A 20688-nucleotide genomic window follows, 5' to 3' on the forward strand; every position below is an offset into this window, starting at 1 on the left:
TAGAGATAGAAATGAGTAGAAAAAATATATATATTTTTTTGAATTTACATAATAAATTTGATTTAAAAATATATATATATATAATTACCTTTTGGTTTTCATTTTTTTGAAATCAGGAACTGTATTTAAAGTAGTCATTTAGATGTTTGCTATAGCTTTTTATTTTATTGAATGATGAATTTTAAAAGGGCGACGCTCGTGCAGTAAATTGTTTCCGTTAGCGTATTTTGATTTAGAGACGCCACAGTTAATATCTATAGAGAGAGAGTTTTTTTTTTTTTTTTTTTTTTTTTTTTTTTTTTTGCAAGTTTTTAAGGGGAGGTAATTGTCATGGCTTTATTTATTATTTGATTTACGAGTCTAAGGGCGGTAATTGGTTTAACTTAATTTATTAAAAAAAAAAAAAAAAAAAAAAATCTATTTTTACTAATGAGTAATTTTTAATGATTTAAGGTGGTTTATATTTATTAAATTTAAACCAACGTTTATGATTACACGATAGAAGCTCGTGTCTTGAATTTACTAGTTTGGTTGTGCTTTTTATATCTTCATATTTTAAAATTTTTACGGTTTCTTTTGTACATAATGTACAAAATTTATCTCCTGGTTTATATGATTTGCAAGTCTCAATTATTTGCCATTTTAAGTTGAAAGAAATATTGCTATTTTTTAGTTGCCAAATATAGTTGGATAGAGTAGTTTGGTTTGATAGAGAGTTATTTTTAAAAGAATGTTTGTGCGTTGAAATTCTATGTTTTATTGGGCCAGATGTGGAACCAATATATATTACCTCTTGATTATTATGATTATTTTCCGTTAGGTCTATTGTTGGATTATAATGTGGTGGGTTGGTTAATAATTGATCGGTAGATTGATTTAAGTTGGTGTTATTATTTAATTCGGTAGTTGAGTTATGGCTGTTGATAGGTTCTTGTATATTTGGAGTTTTTGATACTGTGCAGCTATAGATAACATTTTTAATTTTACATGAGCCTTGTAGGGGACATTTATTTTTTCTTCTACAGTTACAGTCCGATGTATTTTGTATAGTTGCATTTTGTAGTTTATTAATTTTATTATTATTAGAGCTAATTATTTTCTGATGAAGGTTAGGCATAGTAGAGTAAGAGACTTTAATTGTGTTCTTATTGAAAATCTTATTATATCTATGGGGGGCTTTAAAGTTCTTATCTAATATTTTAAAAAATTCTCTAGCTATGTTTGTTTCTAGGTTTTTGGAATACGGGGGGTTGAACCATAGGATCTCCTTGTGTCTATTCTTACGTTTGCGGGTTTTAGTTTGTTGTTTATTTATATTATTATCTAATATTTGTAGTTTGGTTTTATCTTTTTTTGTCTCCTGGTTATTTTTCTTAACTCGTATACGGGAAGACATTGCCATATTATATGTTATTACGCTCTTAATAGGTTTATTTTTAATGCAGTTTATGTTTCTATCATTTTCATTTATGAATTTAATTTGTGAATTATATCCAGAGTTTTTAAGGGCTTCATTATAGTATTTTTAAATTTAATAAATATAAACCACCTTAAATCATTAAAAATTACTCATTAGTAAAAATAGATTTTTTTTTTTTTTTTTTTTTTTTTTTTTTAATAAATTAAGTTAAACCAATTACCGCCCTTAGACTCGTAAATCAAATAATAAATAAAGCCATGACAATTACCTCCCCTTAAAAACTTGCAAAAAAAAAAAAAAAAAAAAAAAAAAAAAAAAAAACTCTCTCTCTATAGATATTAACTGTGGCGTCTCTAAATCAAAATACGCTAACGGAAACAATTTACTGCACGAGCGTCGCCCTTTTAAAATTCATCATTCAATAAAATAAAAAGCTATAGCAAACATCTAAATGACTACTTTAAATACAGTTCCTGATTTCAAAAAAATGAAAACCAAAAGGTAATTATATATATATATATTTTTAAATCAAATTTATTATGTAAATTCAAAAAAATATATATATTTTTTCTACTCATTTCTATCTCTAACCTATACCAATTTCCTTATTAATTTTCTTATAAATTTTATATCCAAACCTTTTACTTCAATTTTTCAGATTCATCTGCCTTACTTTTAATGCTAGGTTTATTTTTGGTGTCTTTTCAATTCAATAGAAATCCTCCTAAATTTGCTGATGAGGAGACCGTGCTTACCAAAAAAACTATGTATAATTATTCTACGTGACTTCATGTATACCACAAATAAAAAGCACGGATTTCCGAAACGATCGTACAGATAATTGACTTTGTTGTTGTTCCTTCTTATGAAACTGATTTTTAATTTAATTAAATTTTGATTTTTAAATTTTAAAAATTTTAAAACTTTTAAATTATAAATCACATTACTTAATATTGAATTAGCTCTAGGACATTTAACTATCGAGCTTATTATATATCTAAATTACAACGAGCATTTCCTGTATTTTAATTAAACTAGTAATTTCACTATTACATTAAAATACACTTAGCTCTTTAGACTATTATTCTAATCTCCTTTAAATTATATATATATATATATATATATATAATGCTCCCTATCTTAGGTTGAGCATTTGGCAAGTGATATATAAATTACCATTAGCATATGAAGCGATGGTCTTTGTGTAAAACAAATTGAGCTTAGGTATTTGGACAATGTCAAAAACATTGTTAATTTACTTCCCGCATAGCAGCAGCCATATAGTGCAACGGTTAGAAGCTCCGTCTGCCGTTTGGGCGATTGAGTTTCAATCCTGGCTTGTGGTAGTTGCTTGTCTAGCCCCACTAATGATCTGTGAAACAGAAAAACAGTACTGCCTGTGGATATCTATGTATATAAATCCGTATTCCTGACTGTTTGTTTGTTCACAATTTCATTAATATATATACAAAGCGTGTATTACTTTAATATTTCATTTATTTTTATATATAGTACGATACTTGCAAAAATATACAATTAAGAGATCACCTTATTTGCATATGACATTAAGAAACATTGATTTTACTAAATAGCGGTATCTTAGATAATGTTTTTAGCGGGACAATTATTTTAAGTATTCTATTTAAAATTGTTATTTAATAAATTTTAAACAACAATTATGTTGATAATATATTTAATTTAATTTATTTTGGAATTAATATTTGCAACAGCGACCTTTTAAAAAAAATTTTTATTAGAGTTATTTGCTTCTAGATGCTATCCACAAAAATAACGAAATCATTTATGATTAAAAGTTAGATTTATAACATAAAATAAATAGATACCAGGGTTGATATTAGTGGAAATAACAACCGAATGATTATATGAGCGATTATAATAAGCAAATAGGAATATTAACTTACTCTCAAAGGCTTTCAGAATCGAGACGACAACTAAACCACCTGCAGCTGTTAACATCATACCAACTATCGATTTTTTACGGCCATACCTGAAAATAAAATCGATGTATCAGTGAATTTGTACGGGAGAGAAAGAGCATCGGACGCGCGAGATTCTGATTTTCGGATGAGTAATTATCACCCCATATAAGAAAAACATCAGTGAGAATAGCAGTAAGGTAGTAATGAAATTGCAAATGGTAAAAAGACGACAAAAGATTAACCCTGTGTTTGTGTATGTTGACGGGAGAGTTTCTGTTTCCTATCTTTCTCTTTTGCTGCTTTTGGAGATGGCATCTGTGCATAAACTTAACTAAAACGAAAACTAAAACTAAAACTATAATTAATTAGAAGCACCTGATCGACGCGATATTTTCTGGGAGAAAAATATGCCGAAACTTTTTTGTTTTTTTTTTAATGCAGATCTTGTGTTGATTATATAGCAACTGCACAATATTTAAAATTTCTGAGCGCAGTCTAAAATTAAAATTTACAAACTTAAATTTACAAATTTAACAAATTAAATCTCTATAATAAATGACCTAAATTATGTGGATACAATGATAAGCATTAAATCAAAGCATTTTTGTCATTAAAAATTAAAAAAGATATTTTGATTTTTAATAAAAAAATTTATTTAAAAATTGCAAATATTGTATATATATATATATATATATATATATATATACATATATATATATATACATTTAACAACATGCTCTACTAATTCATTAATCATTTTATATATTTATCTTTCTGTCTCTCATTATATATACATATATATATGTATATATATGTAAATATATATGTATATATATATATATGTATATATATATACTATTATATAAAAAACCTTTGTGTGTCTGTGAGTTTGTTTCCTATGAAGTCTACAACGACTAAGCGATGTTTTTGAAATTTTACACAAACTATCTTATGTGTCTGGGAGTATTCTTAGATAGTTTTCGTTAGAGAATGCCTCTGATAATTATCGAAAATCGATAATATAAGAAAAATATTAAAAATGGAACAGGCCGATTTTGACCAAAGTTATCAATGTTGCACAGTCTAACATCACAAGTGCATTTCAGAAGTTTTATCACCGCACAAACAAATGTGTCCGACGCATAAAATCAAGAGTAGGTTCTTTCGTAAGGTAGCAGCGCGTTTGAAATGAATGTTTCTGTTTAGAGCACATCTGAACTAGGATATTTAAATTTTGGATTTTAAACTTAAATTGGAGCTATTAAATGAAAAACAATTTTCTAAAGTCAACCACAGATTCTCTACAGTGCAATGTACACTACAACGTATTGTGGATAAAGTTACATCTGGAAGGAATGTGAAACTTCCTCTGCTGAACCCCGATGGATGTTCGACTAGAGCAGGTAATCGATTGATTTGATTGAAAAATTGCCAATTCCACCGATTTCGATTAAAATAATGTACTGGGCGTGTAGAACATTTGTGGATCTTTATTTAATATCAATCAACGTCGGTTTTCTCTTCTAGTATATATATATATATATATATATATATATATATATATATATATATATATATATATATATATATATATATGTTCCATAAAAATACAAGCTATTCTATTACCATGGCTTTACGCGCTCGCAGGCAATCGTCGCATACACACTGTTCTCGTCTTGAGTGTTATTTTCATGACATTTCAGCCGATGTAACCCCCGACCTTCTTGTCGCATTCAGGAATCTCTCTATCGAATTCGAGAATCTTTCTATCGAACTGGGGAATCTGCGCCGAGTTTTTAGTGGGGCCTGTTTTGTTTAATCCACGGGAATAGCATGCTTGTTATGTCAGCCACTACCTTTAATTAAACTTGGAAATACGATTAAAAAATAGCGCGGATCAGTAAGTGCATTAGCACCATTATTATTTTTTTTTTTTACATAGGCGTCACCAGTTATCAAGGCCCAGAAGCCACTCAAGGATAAAAAGTAAAGCGTGTTAATCGGACAATATAGTAATCGTTAGTTGTGGAAATTCGGTAAATTTGTTAACTTAAGTGGAACGGCTAATAAAGAACTTGTTTACGTAGTTATCCACTACGCCATGGCTCCTTGCGAGAGGATTCCATTCAAAATTTCGTGCAGAATCCCGAGTCTGACAAAAAGATTACCGAGTTCGACATAAAGATTCCTGATTTTGACAAAAAGATTCTCGAGTTTGGCAAAATGCTTCTAAAGAAATATGGATGTCACATTAGTCGAAACGTTGTGATTGCAGCACCTCAGATGAGAACAGTAGTCTGAATAATTCAAATAATACGAATTCTCAATCCTCATCTAAAAAGTTCAGAAACCATATTATTTTGGCCATCCGCTCTGTTTTCGCAATATTGTCAAAAACTTTCGCCATCGTTGTTGGTGTGGATTGCATGTCTGCACATGTTTGTCATTTTTTTTTTCTGAAATCGAATGTAATTCCGATGATTGCCGACATTTCAGGCCACTTGAGCCTGACCAGACAGTAAGCCCAATACAAATATTTCACTCCATAAGCGATAGTCGTTTTTGTGCTAAAAGATATTTTCAAAAGTACTAGATTCAACATTAAATAACCCCCCAAAAAAGGGTGCTGTAAAACAAAACGACCAAACCAAACACCATGAATAAATATTAGAAGATATAAAGAACTTGGCGCATAAGAACTATTTTCCCAAATTATTGGAATCGGCAGTAAATATCCCAAAACGCGTTGATGTCATAGAAAACAACGAAATATATTGTAATTAATGATAAGAAGGTGTCTATTTATTTCTGGCATGCACTATGTGCACATAAGCAACTTTATGGAATAAGTCAGAGAGTGTGGCGACCTTGGTTGAAGTGAGTGTCCCTAATGATGGATGTCTGAACAGAGCTGAAATAGAGAAACATACCAAATACCAAGGTCTCATGTATCATATGGAAAGAAACTGGAAGCTTAAGGAAGATATCAATCATACCAGTTATTACAGGTGCCACAGGGCTTATGAAGAAGAACCTGAAGTCCTACCTAACTAATATTGTTGGTGAACCAAGTGCAAAAGAGATACGTACAATTGCACTTAAGGCAACAGCGAGGATACTAAAAAGAGCTCTCGGTTTGTTCAATAAAAAGCAGGGCAATGTTGTCAGCCGGTTTGACTGCCCCATACCCAGCATTACAATCTTCAAAGAAAGAAAATGAAAATAAATAAAAAAGGTGGGTACATTTACTTACACCATAAACGTTTTCATCAAGACAAGCGTGCCGGGAATTTCCATGAGGGCTGTCAGGAAATAATTTGTGTATCTATCACCGGATAAAGACGATGACGTCAGATAAAGACCAAAATAAGTCAGGCTGATTATTAACCTAAAAAAACAATAAAAAAAAGAAAAGAAAGTTATGTGATTGACATAACAAATAGAACCCTGTCTGAGAGCTTATTATTCAAACTTCCTGACTTAATATTCGCAGGAAACAAGAGTTGAGAACAAATACATTGAGGACATTGCCAAGGCTGCTGTAAAGTAGGTAAGCTCCCTCTACCATGCTAGAAAATTACTCACACCTAAGAGTATCTAATACATCAACATAGCCACTATTCGCCCCTGCATGAAATATTGTTGCCACATTTGGTCGTTCTACCACAAATCTCTTCTTCTTAGACAGGATCCCAAAAAGAGTCCGAAATCTGACAAGTCCTGCACTAGGTGTGTCAGAAATTTCATGAAAAATAGTGAATAATTCCACCCCGTCTTTCCAAGCTTATAACTACTCGAAAAATGTAATTCAAGCCCTAATATTTTTTTCAATTAAAGGTGCAAGGACCAAGGTTTCATTAAAAATAACAAAAAAAACAACAAACAACGTTTTTTTTTAAAGGTTTTAAACTTCGGACTTTACAGGTAAATTTCTGAAAAACACTACGTGTTTTTTTTTTTTTGTTTTAAATTTGAATATATTATTTATTGACCTTTTCTCTTCAATTTGTGATAACACTTTAGTGAGTAAATTAATTATTTACTTTTTAATAGACATTTCAAAATGGGAGGCGTCAATTAATTCGGCCCCCTGTCTTTCCAAGCTTATAAATACTCGAAAAATATAATTCAAACCCTAATTTCTTTTTCAATTAAAGGAGCAAGGACCATGGTTTCATTAAAAATAAAAAAACAATCAACGTGTTTCTTTAAAAGATAAAAAAGGTTTTAAACTTCGGATTTTACAGGTAAATTTCTAAAAAACACAACTTTTTTTGTTTTAAATTTGAATACATAATTTATTGATCTTTTATCTTCAATTTGTGATATATAAAACTTTGGTGAGTAAATTAATTATTTACTTTTTAATAGACATTTGAAAATGGGGGGGGGCTTGTATTTAAAAAAAAAAACGTTTGTCTAAAATATTATATCCGGTTTATTGGAAAGAGCATAACATTTAACATTGACTCTGAAAATATCGTAAAAATAGAATCAATAGAAAAATTTTGATATATTTTTAAAGTTGAAAAATTGAAAAATATTGAGTTCGTAAAATTCATTACTGTTTTTTTTTTTTTTAAATAAAAAAATATTTCTATTACTTTTAAAACAACTTTAATAGTTTATTTTGGAAGTATAACCCATAAAGAAAATAAACAACCCACTTTTAAAAGAGAAATTACGAGTTTTTTTTTAATATTTTATTCGCAGTTTCGTGTTAGGGGTGTCAAAAATTCCTAAATTTTTTTTTTGTAGATATTGAATGAATAAAAGGATATCGTTTCTGAAACGATCGTACATATTAATTTGATTTTGTTATGTTTCCTATGAAAACTTGATTCATAATTTCACAATTATTAATCTTTCACTCTTTTCTATGTGTGTGTGTGTGTGTGTGTGTGTGTGTGTGTGTGTGTGTGTGTGTGTGTGTGTGTGTGTGAGGACATTGCCAAGGCTGCTGTAAAGTAGGTAAGCTCCCTCTACCATGCTAGAAAATTACTCATACCTAAGAGTATCTAATACATCGACATAGCCACTATTCGCCCCTGCATGAAATATTGTTGCCACATTTGGTCGTTCTACCACAAATCGCTTCTTCTTAGACAGGATCTCAAAAAGAGTCCGGAATCTGACAAGTCCTGCAAAAATTCCTACAAAAATTCTGATACACCTAGTGTTACGATTTCCGAAATTTCTGACAAGTCCTGCACTACCATCTTATCTCCTATCTTTATCTCCTCGTTGCAATGTTGTATGCATGTGTCTGTTTTGCAACTACTTTAATCGAAAGTTCTCTAATGACATCAAATCACTTGTTCCCTCTCGACATACATACACTCGACCAACCTGACAAGCAGCAAAATATCACCCCTTCACTGTTGATATCCTAAAATACCGGAAATGCTTTTCCTCTATAAAGTTTCTTTTTCCCCCTCGGACTGACAGACTTTCCCTGTTTTTCTGCTTGAGGAACAGATGGAAAATATTACGCATTTAGAAGACATATTTTATTAAATATGATAACGTGTGTTATTTATTTATTTTGTGTATAACGCTTAAATCCGAATCGTTTAATTGTTATGGACTTCCATTTCTTGTAATAAGTAATTTTACCAAGAATTTTGTCAGACGTTTTGACTTCGATTTCGATTATAGCTGATAATAATCAAGTTATTTATTTTTTTATAAATAATTTTAGCAAGAATTCTTCATCGGTTTTGGTTTCGGTTTCGGTTTCAATTATAGCTGATGGCACTCCAGTAATCTATTTTTTATAAATAATTTTATCAAGAATTCTTCACAAATTTTGGTTTCGGTCGCGATTATGGCCGAAAGAACTCAAGTTATATATATATATATATATATATATATATATATATATATATATATATATATATATATATATCATACATTTTGGTTTCGGTTTCGATTCAAGCTAATGCACTCAAGTCATATGGATATATATTTCATTTTTGAAATGGCAACTTTATAATATATAAAAATCGATGGAACATTAACTCAATAATAATATATACAAAATCTGCAAGAATTAAAATATCATGTCTACGCATTCTTTATAACAGGGCTACGTCGGGCGTCCCTGCTAGCTTAGATAAAGACTTTTGCAGTTTTAATAAAAGAGCTACAATAATATCAGAGCGTCTCCATTTACGCTGAACATCCACAGAATGCCAACATAAATATATATCATATGAATGAGCCCCCTGTGGAATTTCCACAGGTCCCGCTAGCGCATGATAAAATCAATACATAAAAATAAATATATAAAAATAAATATATTTACTAAATTAATACACGAAATCATTTCAACATCATCTTTAATCATTCAAGCAAAAAGTTTCGCTAATAATAAGAAAATAGTACCCAGTCACGTGACAGTAGTAGCGTTCCTGTATGTGTGTGTACAACTTTTCTACAGCCCACATCATTGAACCGATTATCATCAAACCTGACCCAGGGATGGTGCACACCATTTTTCAAGGATAGAGCCGAAGGTCAAGATCACAGCATATGTATATATACTCTCATACAGAACACATTCTATTGGGCCCATTTATGACCAAATCTGCATGATGATGATCCCCCATGCAGGAATGGTGCACACCATTTTTCAAGGTAAAAGTCAAGGTTATATGAACATATACTCTCCTACAGCGCACATCACTGGAGCGATAATAACCAAACCCGAGCATACAGCAAAGTCCCGTGGGAAGCGCTGATATCATTGACGGTATAATATATTAATTCTTAGTTTCTTTACATAATGAGGCAATTACATTTTTAGTGTATAAAATTAGTCGTTAATTATTTTTACATAAATAATATATTAGTAGTTAATTTATAGTGCACTAATAATCAATTATTAATTTTGTATGTAATATTTGTAGTTAATTTTTAGTACACTAATAATCAAATATTAATTTGATATGTTATATTTGTAGTTAATTTTTTGTACACAAATAATCAAATATTAATTTGATATGTAATATTAGTAGTTAATTTATAGTACACTAATAATCAAATATTAATTTTGTATGTAATATTTGTAGTTAATTTTTAGTACACTAATAATCAATTATTAATTTTGTATGTATATTTGTAGTTAATTTATAGTACACTAATGATCAAATATTAATTTGATATGTTATATTAGTAGTTAATTTATAGTACACTAATAATCAAATATTAATTTTGTATATAATATTTGTAGTTAATTTTTAGTACACTGATAATCAAATATTAATTTGATATGTAATATTTGTAGTTAATTTTTTGTGCACAAATAATAAAATATTAATTTTGTATGTAATATTAGTAGTTAATTATTAGTACACTAATAATCAATTATTAATTTTGTATGTAATATTTGTAGTTAATTTTTAGTACACTAATAATCAAATATTAATTTTGTATGTAATATTAGTAGTTAATTATTAGTACACTAATAATCAATTATTAATTTTGTATATAATATTTGTAGTAAATTGTTAGTACACTAATAATCAAATATTAATTTGATATGTAATATTTGTAGTTAATTTTTTGTACACAAATAATCAAATATTAATTTTGTATGTAATATTTGTAGCTAATTTTTAGTATACTAATAATAATATATTAATTTTCTATGTAATATTAGTAGTTATATGTAGTACATTTATAATGAAATATTAATTTTTTTATGTAATATTAGTAGTTAATTTATAGTACACTAATAATAAATTATTAATTTTGTATGTAATATTAGTAGTTAATTTATAGTACACTAATGATCATATATTAATTTGATATGTAATATTTGTAGTTAATTTATAATACACTAATAATCAAATATTAATTTGATATGTAATATTAGTAGTTGATGTTTAGTACACTAATAATCAAATATTAATTTGATATGTAATATTAGTAGTAAATTTATAGTACACTTATAATCAATTATTAAGTTTGTATGTAATGTTAGTAGTTAATTTTTAGTGCACTAATAATCAAATATATTTTTATATGTAATATTTGTAGTTAATTTTTAGTACACTAATAATCAATTATTACTTTTGTATGTAATTTTTGTAGCTAATTTTTAGTAAACTAATAATAATATATCAATTTTCTATGTAATATTAGTAGTTTTATATATAGTGCATTTATAATGAAATAATTATTTGATATGTAATATTAGTAGTTAATTAATAGCACACTAATAATCAATTATTAATTTGATATGTAATATTAGTAGTTAATTAATAGTACACTAATAATCAATTATTAATTTTGTATGTAATATTAGTAGTTAATTTTTAGTACACTAATGATCAAATATTAATTTGATATGTAATATTTGTAGTTAATTTTTAGTACACTAATAATCAAATATTAATTTGATATGTAATATTTTTAGTTAATTTTTTGTGCACAAATAATCAAATATTAATTTGATATGTAATATTAGTAGTAAATTTAGTACACTAATAATCAAATATTAATTTTGTATGTAATATTAGTAGTTAATTTATAATACACTAATAATAAATTATTTATTTTGTATGTAATATTTGTAGTTAATTTTTAGTACACTAATAATCAATTATTAATTTTGTATGTAATATTAGTAGTTAATTATTAGTACACTAATAATCAATTATTAATTTTGTATGTAATATTTGTAGTTAATTTTTAGTACACTAATAATCAAATATTAATTTTGTATGTAATATTAGTAGTTAATTTTTAGTACACTAATAATCAATTATTAATTTTGTATGCAATATTGGTAGTTAATTTATAGTACACTAATAATCAAATATTAATTTGATATGTAATATTAGTAGTTAATTTATAGTACACTAATAATAAATTATTAATTTTTTTATGATATATTTTTAGTTAATTTTTAGTAAACTAATAATAATATATTAATTTTGTAGGTAATATTAGTAGTTATATTTAGTACATTTATAATGAAATATTAATTTTGTATGTAATATTAGTAGTTAATTCATAGTACACTAATAATCAAATATTAATTTTGTATGTAATATTAGTAGTTAATTTTTAGTACCCTAATGATCAAATATTAATTTGATATGTAATATTTGTAGTTTATTCTTAGTACACTAATAATCAAATATTAATTTTATATGTAATATTTGTAGTTTATTTATAGTACACAAATAATCAAATATTAATTTGATATGAAATATTAGTAGTTAATTTTTAGTACACTAATAATCAAATATTAATTTTGTATGTAATATTAGTAGTTAATTTATAGTACACTAATAATCAATTATTAATTTTGTATGTAATATTTGTAGTTAATTTTTAGTACACTAATAATCAAATATTAATTTGATATGGAATATTAGTAGTTAATTTATAGTACACTAATAATCAATTATTATTTTTCCATATAACATATGTTGTTATAATTGCACATCAATAAACAATTATTAGTTTTGCATAAAATATTAGTTGTTAATTATAAGTCCACTACTAATAAAGAAGGAAATAATAATTTTATATATCGTATTACTTGGTAATTATTAGTACACTACCAAGCAATTAATAATTTTGTGTATGATAACATTTGTTAATTATTAGTAGTCTAATGAGTAATTATTAATTTTCTATATAATACTAGTAAGCTGCATACGCATTAATATTATATTTTAATTCATGCAGATTTCGTATTAATTATTTATTAGAGCCAATTTTCTATTGATTATTATCCAATATAATAGTATATAATCCAATAGTAAAGAGTTTAACAGTTATAAAAATTTTAACCTGGGTACCATCAGCTAGAATCAAACACAAAATCTTAGACGTTATTCATCTTACACGCATTGTTACCGTCTGAGCTACCAACAGATGGATACAAAAGATTAAAAATTATCGACTTTGAGCTACAGGGTGACCCGCTCCCCCCCCCCCCCAAAAAAAGAAGCTAAATGGAGGCCATCTAGAACATATGCTGTAGAACGGAGAAAAAAAGGCCAAAGACCCTAGTGTTTTGATGTGATGTTTTGAATATAATAAACTAGTTATGACCAAAGTTTCATTTCATTTGGACAAAGCACTAAGAAACGGGGCCTAATTAGAGTTGGGGCCCGTTTTTTGGGGGTCGTACTGTATGACTTTTTTAGTTTTACGCATTCGCAAAAAGAACAGATTTATATGACTTACCCTTCGGAAATGATTTTTTTAACAGTCTTAGACTAAAAATTCAGAGCAGAGTTTGATGAATACTTTCTGCGCCCACAAAGACAAAGTCATATATATATATATATATATATATATATATATATATATATATATATATATATATATATATATAGTCATCAACATACAATGCGGATTCGCTGTATCGCTGCTCATCAGTGCGTCTTAACTAGTAACTACCTCAAGCCAGGTTTGAAACTCGACCGCCTAGATGGCACTCCATACTGTTATGCTATTCTACTGCTTCTAAGATGAATATGTGAACTAACATTGTCCAATAAATAAATATGTATATGTAAACTTTAAGTATTTACTTCAACAATGCTCAATACTTATGTAGAGCTTGTTACTAAGTTATAAAATATATATGGCGATTAAGCTACACTGAATATTCCACGTTTCATCCACTCTAGGATTCTTCAGGCTTATGCGAGAATGGTGTGGTTGTCTTTCGTTTTTATATACGCACATTCTATTGAGTTTTTTGTTAGCCAATCAGCTTTCTAGTATCCATCGCACCCTTCCTAATTAGCCAGTGAGCAGGAACTTACAGGACAAAGGTCATTTTCAAAGTTTATCAAAAGGTCTACTGTTTTCGCATTTTTTAACTAGCTCTACCTACGTATTGAGCACTGTTGAAGTAAATACTTTAAGCTTACGCATAAGTTTATACGTTCGTATATTAATTTATGTGAGTAAATGCATAGTTATACTTAGCTCCTGGAACAGTTAAGCACACTCAAATGAATTTATTTCACTACACAAAAAATAGATATGGAAAGGGTTAATTTCGAAACATTGCTAAAAACGTCCCGATCCTGGATATGACCTAAAACTATATCCGATGGTGAGGCCCCACCTTGCGAGCCTTGGGGAGTGTGGAGCCACCCTTTAATTGCCATTGCTCCCAGGTCTACTCTGACTCGGAGTGGTAGTACCTGTTAGGGTCCCAACTATGGGTTAAATAGAATCTGACTTTTAAAAAAAATATACTCCATTAAAAATCGTTCCCCAAAATAACTAAATTCGGCATTAAATAACCTGAAAAGGGTTGATATGCCATAAAACAAAAACAACCAACCAACCATAAAAACGTCCCCAAACCTAGCCAGCATAGATATATTATTAAATTAATTCAAAAAACAGATGAACTAATACGCCGAATGCGATGGCAAGCAAATGTCTTCCTTAAAAATGAAAACGTAAACAAAAAAGAACCCTACGGTTTTAAAACCCTATAAAATGCGAAAGCAGTAGATCTTTTGATAAACTTTGAAAATAACCTTTTAAATGTAAATAAATCTTAGAATTCCACAATCGACCTCACAATTTCCAACGGAAACTATACAAAATCGTTAGAAACATAAACAACTCTAACAAAATCTTTGTAAAAGCAGATAAAACTGAAATTTTTTATGAATATAAGAATATAAGAAACTAATCACAGAAAACATTACAAAAAACTACAAAAAAACTGGATACAAATGAATGCGACTACATAGATATAATAAATATTGAAAGTACACAAATCACCGATAAATTTAAAATTAGCGATAAAGTTGGCAAATTGAAACCTAGAGAGGCATATATTCTGCTCAAAGACCACAAATGTGACTCCAATAATAATCCCAGCACCCGCTTGATAAACCCAACTAAATCAGAAATAGGTAAAATTAGCAAAGCAATAATTTCTGGAGTAAACGAAAAAATCAAACAAGACCTAGAATTAAACAAGTGGGCAAATACTGCCGAAGCAATCATTTGGTTTAAAAAGACAGAAAATAAAAATAAATGTACGTTTATACAGTTCGACATCATAGACTTCTATCCCTCGATATCCGAAGAACTTTTCAACATTGCCCTAGAATTTGCCGAGGCATACACTAATATATCCTCGGAAAGAAATCAACATCATTAAAAAATGTAGAAAAAAGCGGACGTTCGCCGGTAGTCGAATGGAAAATAGTAAGACAAGTAAACACATGTAGAGACTTAGACGATCCATGTAGATTATCCTTTTCCACAATGATAAAATAAAGACTGGCATGATTATTGTTTTTTTTTCCTTGCGTGCCTTTAGAATATGCAGCCCCCACTATCTTAATGATGAATTTCAATACATTACAGAATGTTTTAAAAAAACTTCAGTACCCATCCTATTTCATTTCTTACGCAAAGAAAAAGGCTACGAAAATACACTATAATATAAACAGAAAGAAAAATAAAACAAATACCTCACTATTAAACAGGCATCTTTTCATTCCCATCCACACCAAAAATACAAAAATCTACGACACTCTTAATAGACTTGGTTTTCACTTGATACAAACAACTTCCACAACAATAAAACAGACATTAAACACTACCAAGCACTCTCCCAAAACCCATACATCCGTCGCCGGTATATATTCCATCCCATGTAACAACTGTCAACAAGCGTACATAGGTGAAACACAGCGAAAATAAAATTAAGACTTTACGAACACAGAAGAAATATAAGGAATGGTAACACCCTAAATGCACTCTTTTGCCATTGTGCGGAACACGATCACTCGTTTAATTTAGATCAAGCGAAAGTTATAAAATACTGGATAGATAGAGCTAAAAGAAGACTTTTAGAATCAGCACTAATATTAAACACGAATACTATTACGTAAGAAAAGGCTTCTACCATTTAGCCCCTAGCATAGGGAAAATAATAATCAAAGAACAAAATATCAAAACAGATCCTGGTTAACCGTTTTTCCTTAAATATTTCAACAAAATGAATAAGTTTAGAGAGAGAAGGGGAAAAAAGTGTACATATTTATTTAACGCATTTTTTAAAAGTGTATATATATAGACATTGAACAAATAAAATTAAATATAGACATTGAACAACCCAACCTTCCCATACACACACATATGTTTGTCCTTCCCGAGTGAGCAGTTATGAGTCTAATCTTTGTTAAAAGTTTAGCAATGCTGACATTGGGTGATACGCAGAAACATGTGTTCATGGATAATTTTTATGCAAAAATATTTAACAAATATTTTAATAAATATACTTAAATATATATTAAATAAAATTAATAATAAAAATAAAATTAAATTAATAATAAATAATTAAAAGTATGTCCCTCGGTGATACCCAAAAATAAAAATAAGATCTTATATATATATTTCATTCATTAGTTTGAGTTGCTTTCAGCCTTGATAAATAATGACTTTTATGTAAAAAAAGAAACCCCTTCTAAATTTCCCGTTTTTTATGGGGCAAGAACACAATTATAACATTAAAAACACTTTATTCAACTAACCGTTGTGTTTTCATTACTCATTGATATTGTTTAAATGTGCCACACCATCGACCAAGCTACAACCTCTGTCCTATCGCCACAATGTTGCATCTCTGTGTCTATTTTACAAATACTTTAATAAACTGTGCCATGAAGAAATCATTGCATGTGTTCCTTATTGACGAAGATACAGCTGACAAACCAGTTCAGCGACAAAATCCTACTTCTTCAATGATTAGGCTCTCAGATGTCGGAAAAACTTCTATTCTCACAGCTCCTGGTAGACTTTGCAATACCCTCTCTGTTTCTTGCTTCCTTGAATGTACTAATAGGGTGAAGTTTAAATATAATGTAAACAAACATTTTGCTTATCTGCTTACATGTGCAGCAGTCGATGTTTACATATCGATGTACAAAATAAAAATACATAAACGCGTTGGTGCGCATGTCGTCTGCGCATACACAATCCTAAATAAATAAAAAATAATTATATGTTTAACCAATCAGAAAACTTTCGGAATTTATTTGAAGTGGTCTTTCTAAGAGTTACTAAAAGCCAGATTTTTCTTCAATAAGCTAGTGGAAGTCAACTAACCTGAATCTGGATCCGTTTCGCTGGCCACCACCACTGTGCGTGGTCATCTCTGCAACATTTTTCTCCGTTCGCTCACATATACATTAACGAACACACAGATACACACAACTTGTTACATTATCGTCTGCAAGTCTGTATGAATTTTTTTCATTGAAATATACCAATCTTTTTCACTTAACGCATTATTTTGTTTTGTTTACCAATATCTCTCGATTTTCTCATATTTCATGAAAAACCTTTTCACTGAAAATATTTCTCTGAATCCGGCTCATCTTAAAATAATTCTTTCTATCTCAAACAAACACCCCAAAGTATAATCCTCAAATAGGCGTTAACACATCCCTAAAAACTAATGACCGACCTTTTTAAACATGATCTTCAGTTGACATAGTCCCAAATAGTGCCCCCTTATGTCCAAGTGACAATGCGCCTTGTTTGTGGTGAACATGACTTAAATAAATGCCCTTCATTCAAACTCCCTGGCTCTCAGAATATAATTTGTGTATCTATGACCAGATAAAGATGATGACGACAAGCAAAGACCAAAATAATAAAAAATAACCTAAAAAAAAAGAGCGTTATGTAATTGACATGACAAATAGAACCCTGTCTGAGAGCTCATCATTCAAACTGCCTGGTTTAACATTCATAGGCAACATGAGTTGGAACAAATAAATTGAGGACATTGCCAAAGCTGCTGCAAAGAAGGTGAGCTCCCTCTACCATGCCAGAAAATTACTCACACCTGAGTCGCCATTCGGCTATGCATGTAGTATCGTTGCCATATCGAGACTGGTGTTTCTATCGCTAGTCTTCTCCTAATAAATATGACCCCAAAAAAGTGTCTGCAGCTGACTAGGTCCTACACTATTGGCAGCTCAAACTTCTGTCGCATCGCCTCAATGTTGCATCCCTATACCTGTTTTGCAAGCACTTGTTTCCCCTCGACGCACATGCATCCAACAAACACATCTAGCAGCTAAATCTCACCCCTTCAGTGTGTAGGTCCTTAGATACCTAAAAGCGTTTTACTGTAATAGGTTTTTTTCTCAGGCTGCCAGACTTTGGAATAACCATTGTTTCCTGCTTCTCTGACTGTAGTAAAATGCAGAAGTTTAAATGCATGTGAACAGACGCTAATCTACTCACATGGTCCCAAATAGTGGTCCCTTATAATAGTAATGTGCCTTGTTTGTAGTAAACCAGACTAAAAAAAAAAAGGTTCTTACCATGAGTATTGTATAACGAGGGAAATGTATCTCGTGTGTGGATTTTTCATTAAGCCAACCACAGCGATGGTTGACTTCTCTTTTTCGGGGTGAACAGCGCTGATCATTTCTGCCTCGATCTGGATGGAATTATGGCGAGGGTTTTTCACATTGTTAGTAGTTAAATCGTCTGGCAAATTGGTGCCGTCTTTTAACTTCTCTTCTGAATTTGTTTCATCAAGTAGTTCCATGCTCTTTGTCCAGAGAGCGTCAAAGTCGACGCCATTTACACTGGCCGCTTTTTGAAGAATTTGCTTGCCTTTGTCAATCTGATTGTTTGCAAAAAGCCAACGGACGGATTCATGGATATACCTGTGGTTGCAAAGTAAAACAAAAAATAAATAAACTATTATAACATTCAATCAATTATTTAAAAAAAAAAATCTTCTAGTTTGATTTAATTCGAGTCAGGTTGCTATAAAGGATGTCTATCCCTCAAACCTGCTTCAAAGGAACATTTTTGGGTTGCTCTAGAATTCCTGAGGTTTTTTTTCCTTCTCCCTTCCTTATTTCCCCATCAACAATACCACATTATCTTTATATTACTAATTAATTTCTACTGTAACACATTTCGCAATTTTACATATTTTCCCCTAATCCCTCCGTGCAGTCCTTTTTTTAGAATTCAACCCAATTTTAGTCACCACTATCTCTCCTCTATAGCAATCCAACCTCAAAATAAACCCCTTCTTCTAGAACAGTCATTATATTCCTTACCCTTTATTTTGTTTATTCCTTCATCCTTATCCTGCTCTGGCTTTGTGTCATATTTCTAACGGGCAACGCCAGTACACTAATCCTGCTAGTACACCACCACATACATACATGCACACACACACACACACACACACACACACACACATATATATATATATATATATATATAATATAAAGCTGAATGTGTGTGTGTGTGTGTGTGTGTGTGTGTGTGATCACGAATAGGCTCCTATATGGTTGACTATTTTAAAAAACTGATTACATATAATGATAGAACATGTATCCAGACACAGGAATGGGTATGTTTGATCTGGCATAATGATGATTCATTAAAATTGTGGGGTCTGCGTTCGTGCCTCGTCCACAAAGTATGGAAATAAAAAATTTAAAAATTAAAAAAAAAAAAGTTTACAAGTATTTTTGATATAGATGTACATAAGAATACTTTGATAAGTATGTTTTAACTTAAATAGGAATGGTATAATAAAATTGTGGGGTCTGCGTTCTCGCCTGGCCTCCATAGAATGGAAATAGGCACAAACTTTGATAAAGACTTTTCCTACCTATCTGCGTAAGTATACTTTGATAATTATGTTTCAGTTTGAAGAAATATGGTATAATAAAATTATGGGGTGTTCGTTCGCACCTGACCTCCATAGAATGTAAATATGTCACAAAGTTTAACAACGTCTTTTAATATAGATCCACAGAATATTGTGATAAGTGTTTCAGTGTGAACAGGTATGGTATAATAAATTATGGGGTTTATCTGTTTTACTTTTACTTTCATCATATTTTTCTTTGGTTTTGATACCCCCAAATTCGAAGCTATCTCATTACAACCCTTCCTTTAGAGTCCATTTTCTGTGGGCTGTTTTTTAACCCAGTCAACGACGGGTACTTTTGCTAGTATATATATATATATATATATATATATATATATATATATATATATATAACCTACATATATACTACCCTTCCAATTTACTCGTATGTACCTACTTTTAATTACTATTTACCATTTTATCTGCTTCCTTCATTGTCATTTCATTTCTGCTATTAAGCCATTCTTTTTTCTATATTTGCATTTGTATAATTCTTGAAGGTTTAATTCTACGTATATTTTAATGTTTTTACGCTTACATTCCATCTATCTTCATTCCATAGTTAATTTTTATTTTTGTTTTCATGTTATTCTACATTTCCTTCCTAATGTAGCCTTAGC

The 20688-nt window shown here is 29.6% G+C and overlaps 1 protein-coding gene across 1 annotated transcript in view; it reads right to left on the reverse strand.

Moving 5' to 3' along the window:
* Positions 1-20688, reverse strand: part of LOC145256298 (organic anion transporter 3-like) — an 80497-nt gene that overhangs the window by 12938 nt on the left and 46871 nt on the right. Inside the window, exons 5-7 of the mRNA XM_080115026.1 lie at positions 18708-19058; positions 6614-6748; positions 3343-3428 (exon numbers count right to left, since the gene is read on the reverse strand). Of these exons, the coding sequence (XP_079971152.1) occupies positions 3343-3428; positions 6614-6748; positions 18708-19058 (572 nt within the window). The remainder of the gene's footprint in view (positions 1-3342; positions 3429-6613; positions 6749-18707; positions 19059-20688) is intronic.

Source organism: Euprymna scolopes, chromosome 32, assembly GCF_053919585.1.
Source record: "Euprymna scolopes isolate OS-2025 chromosome 32, ASM5391958v1, whole genome shotgun sequence".
In the NCBI taxonomy this organism is placed as follows: domain Eukaryota; kingdom Metazoa; phylum Mollusca; class Cephalopoda; order Sepiida; family Sepiolidae; genus Euprymna; species Euprymna scolopes.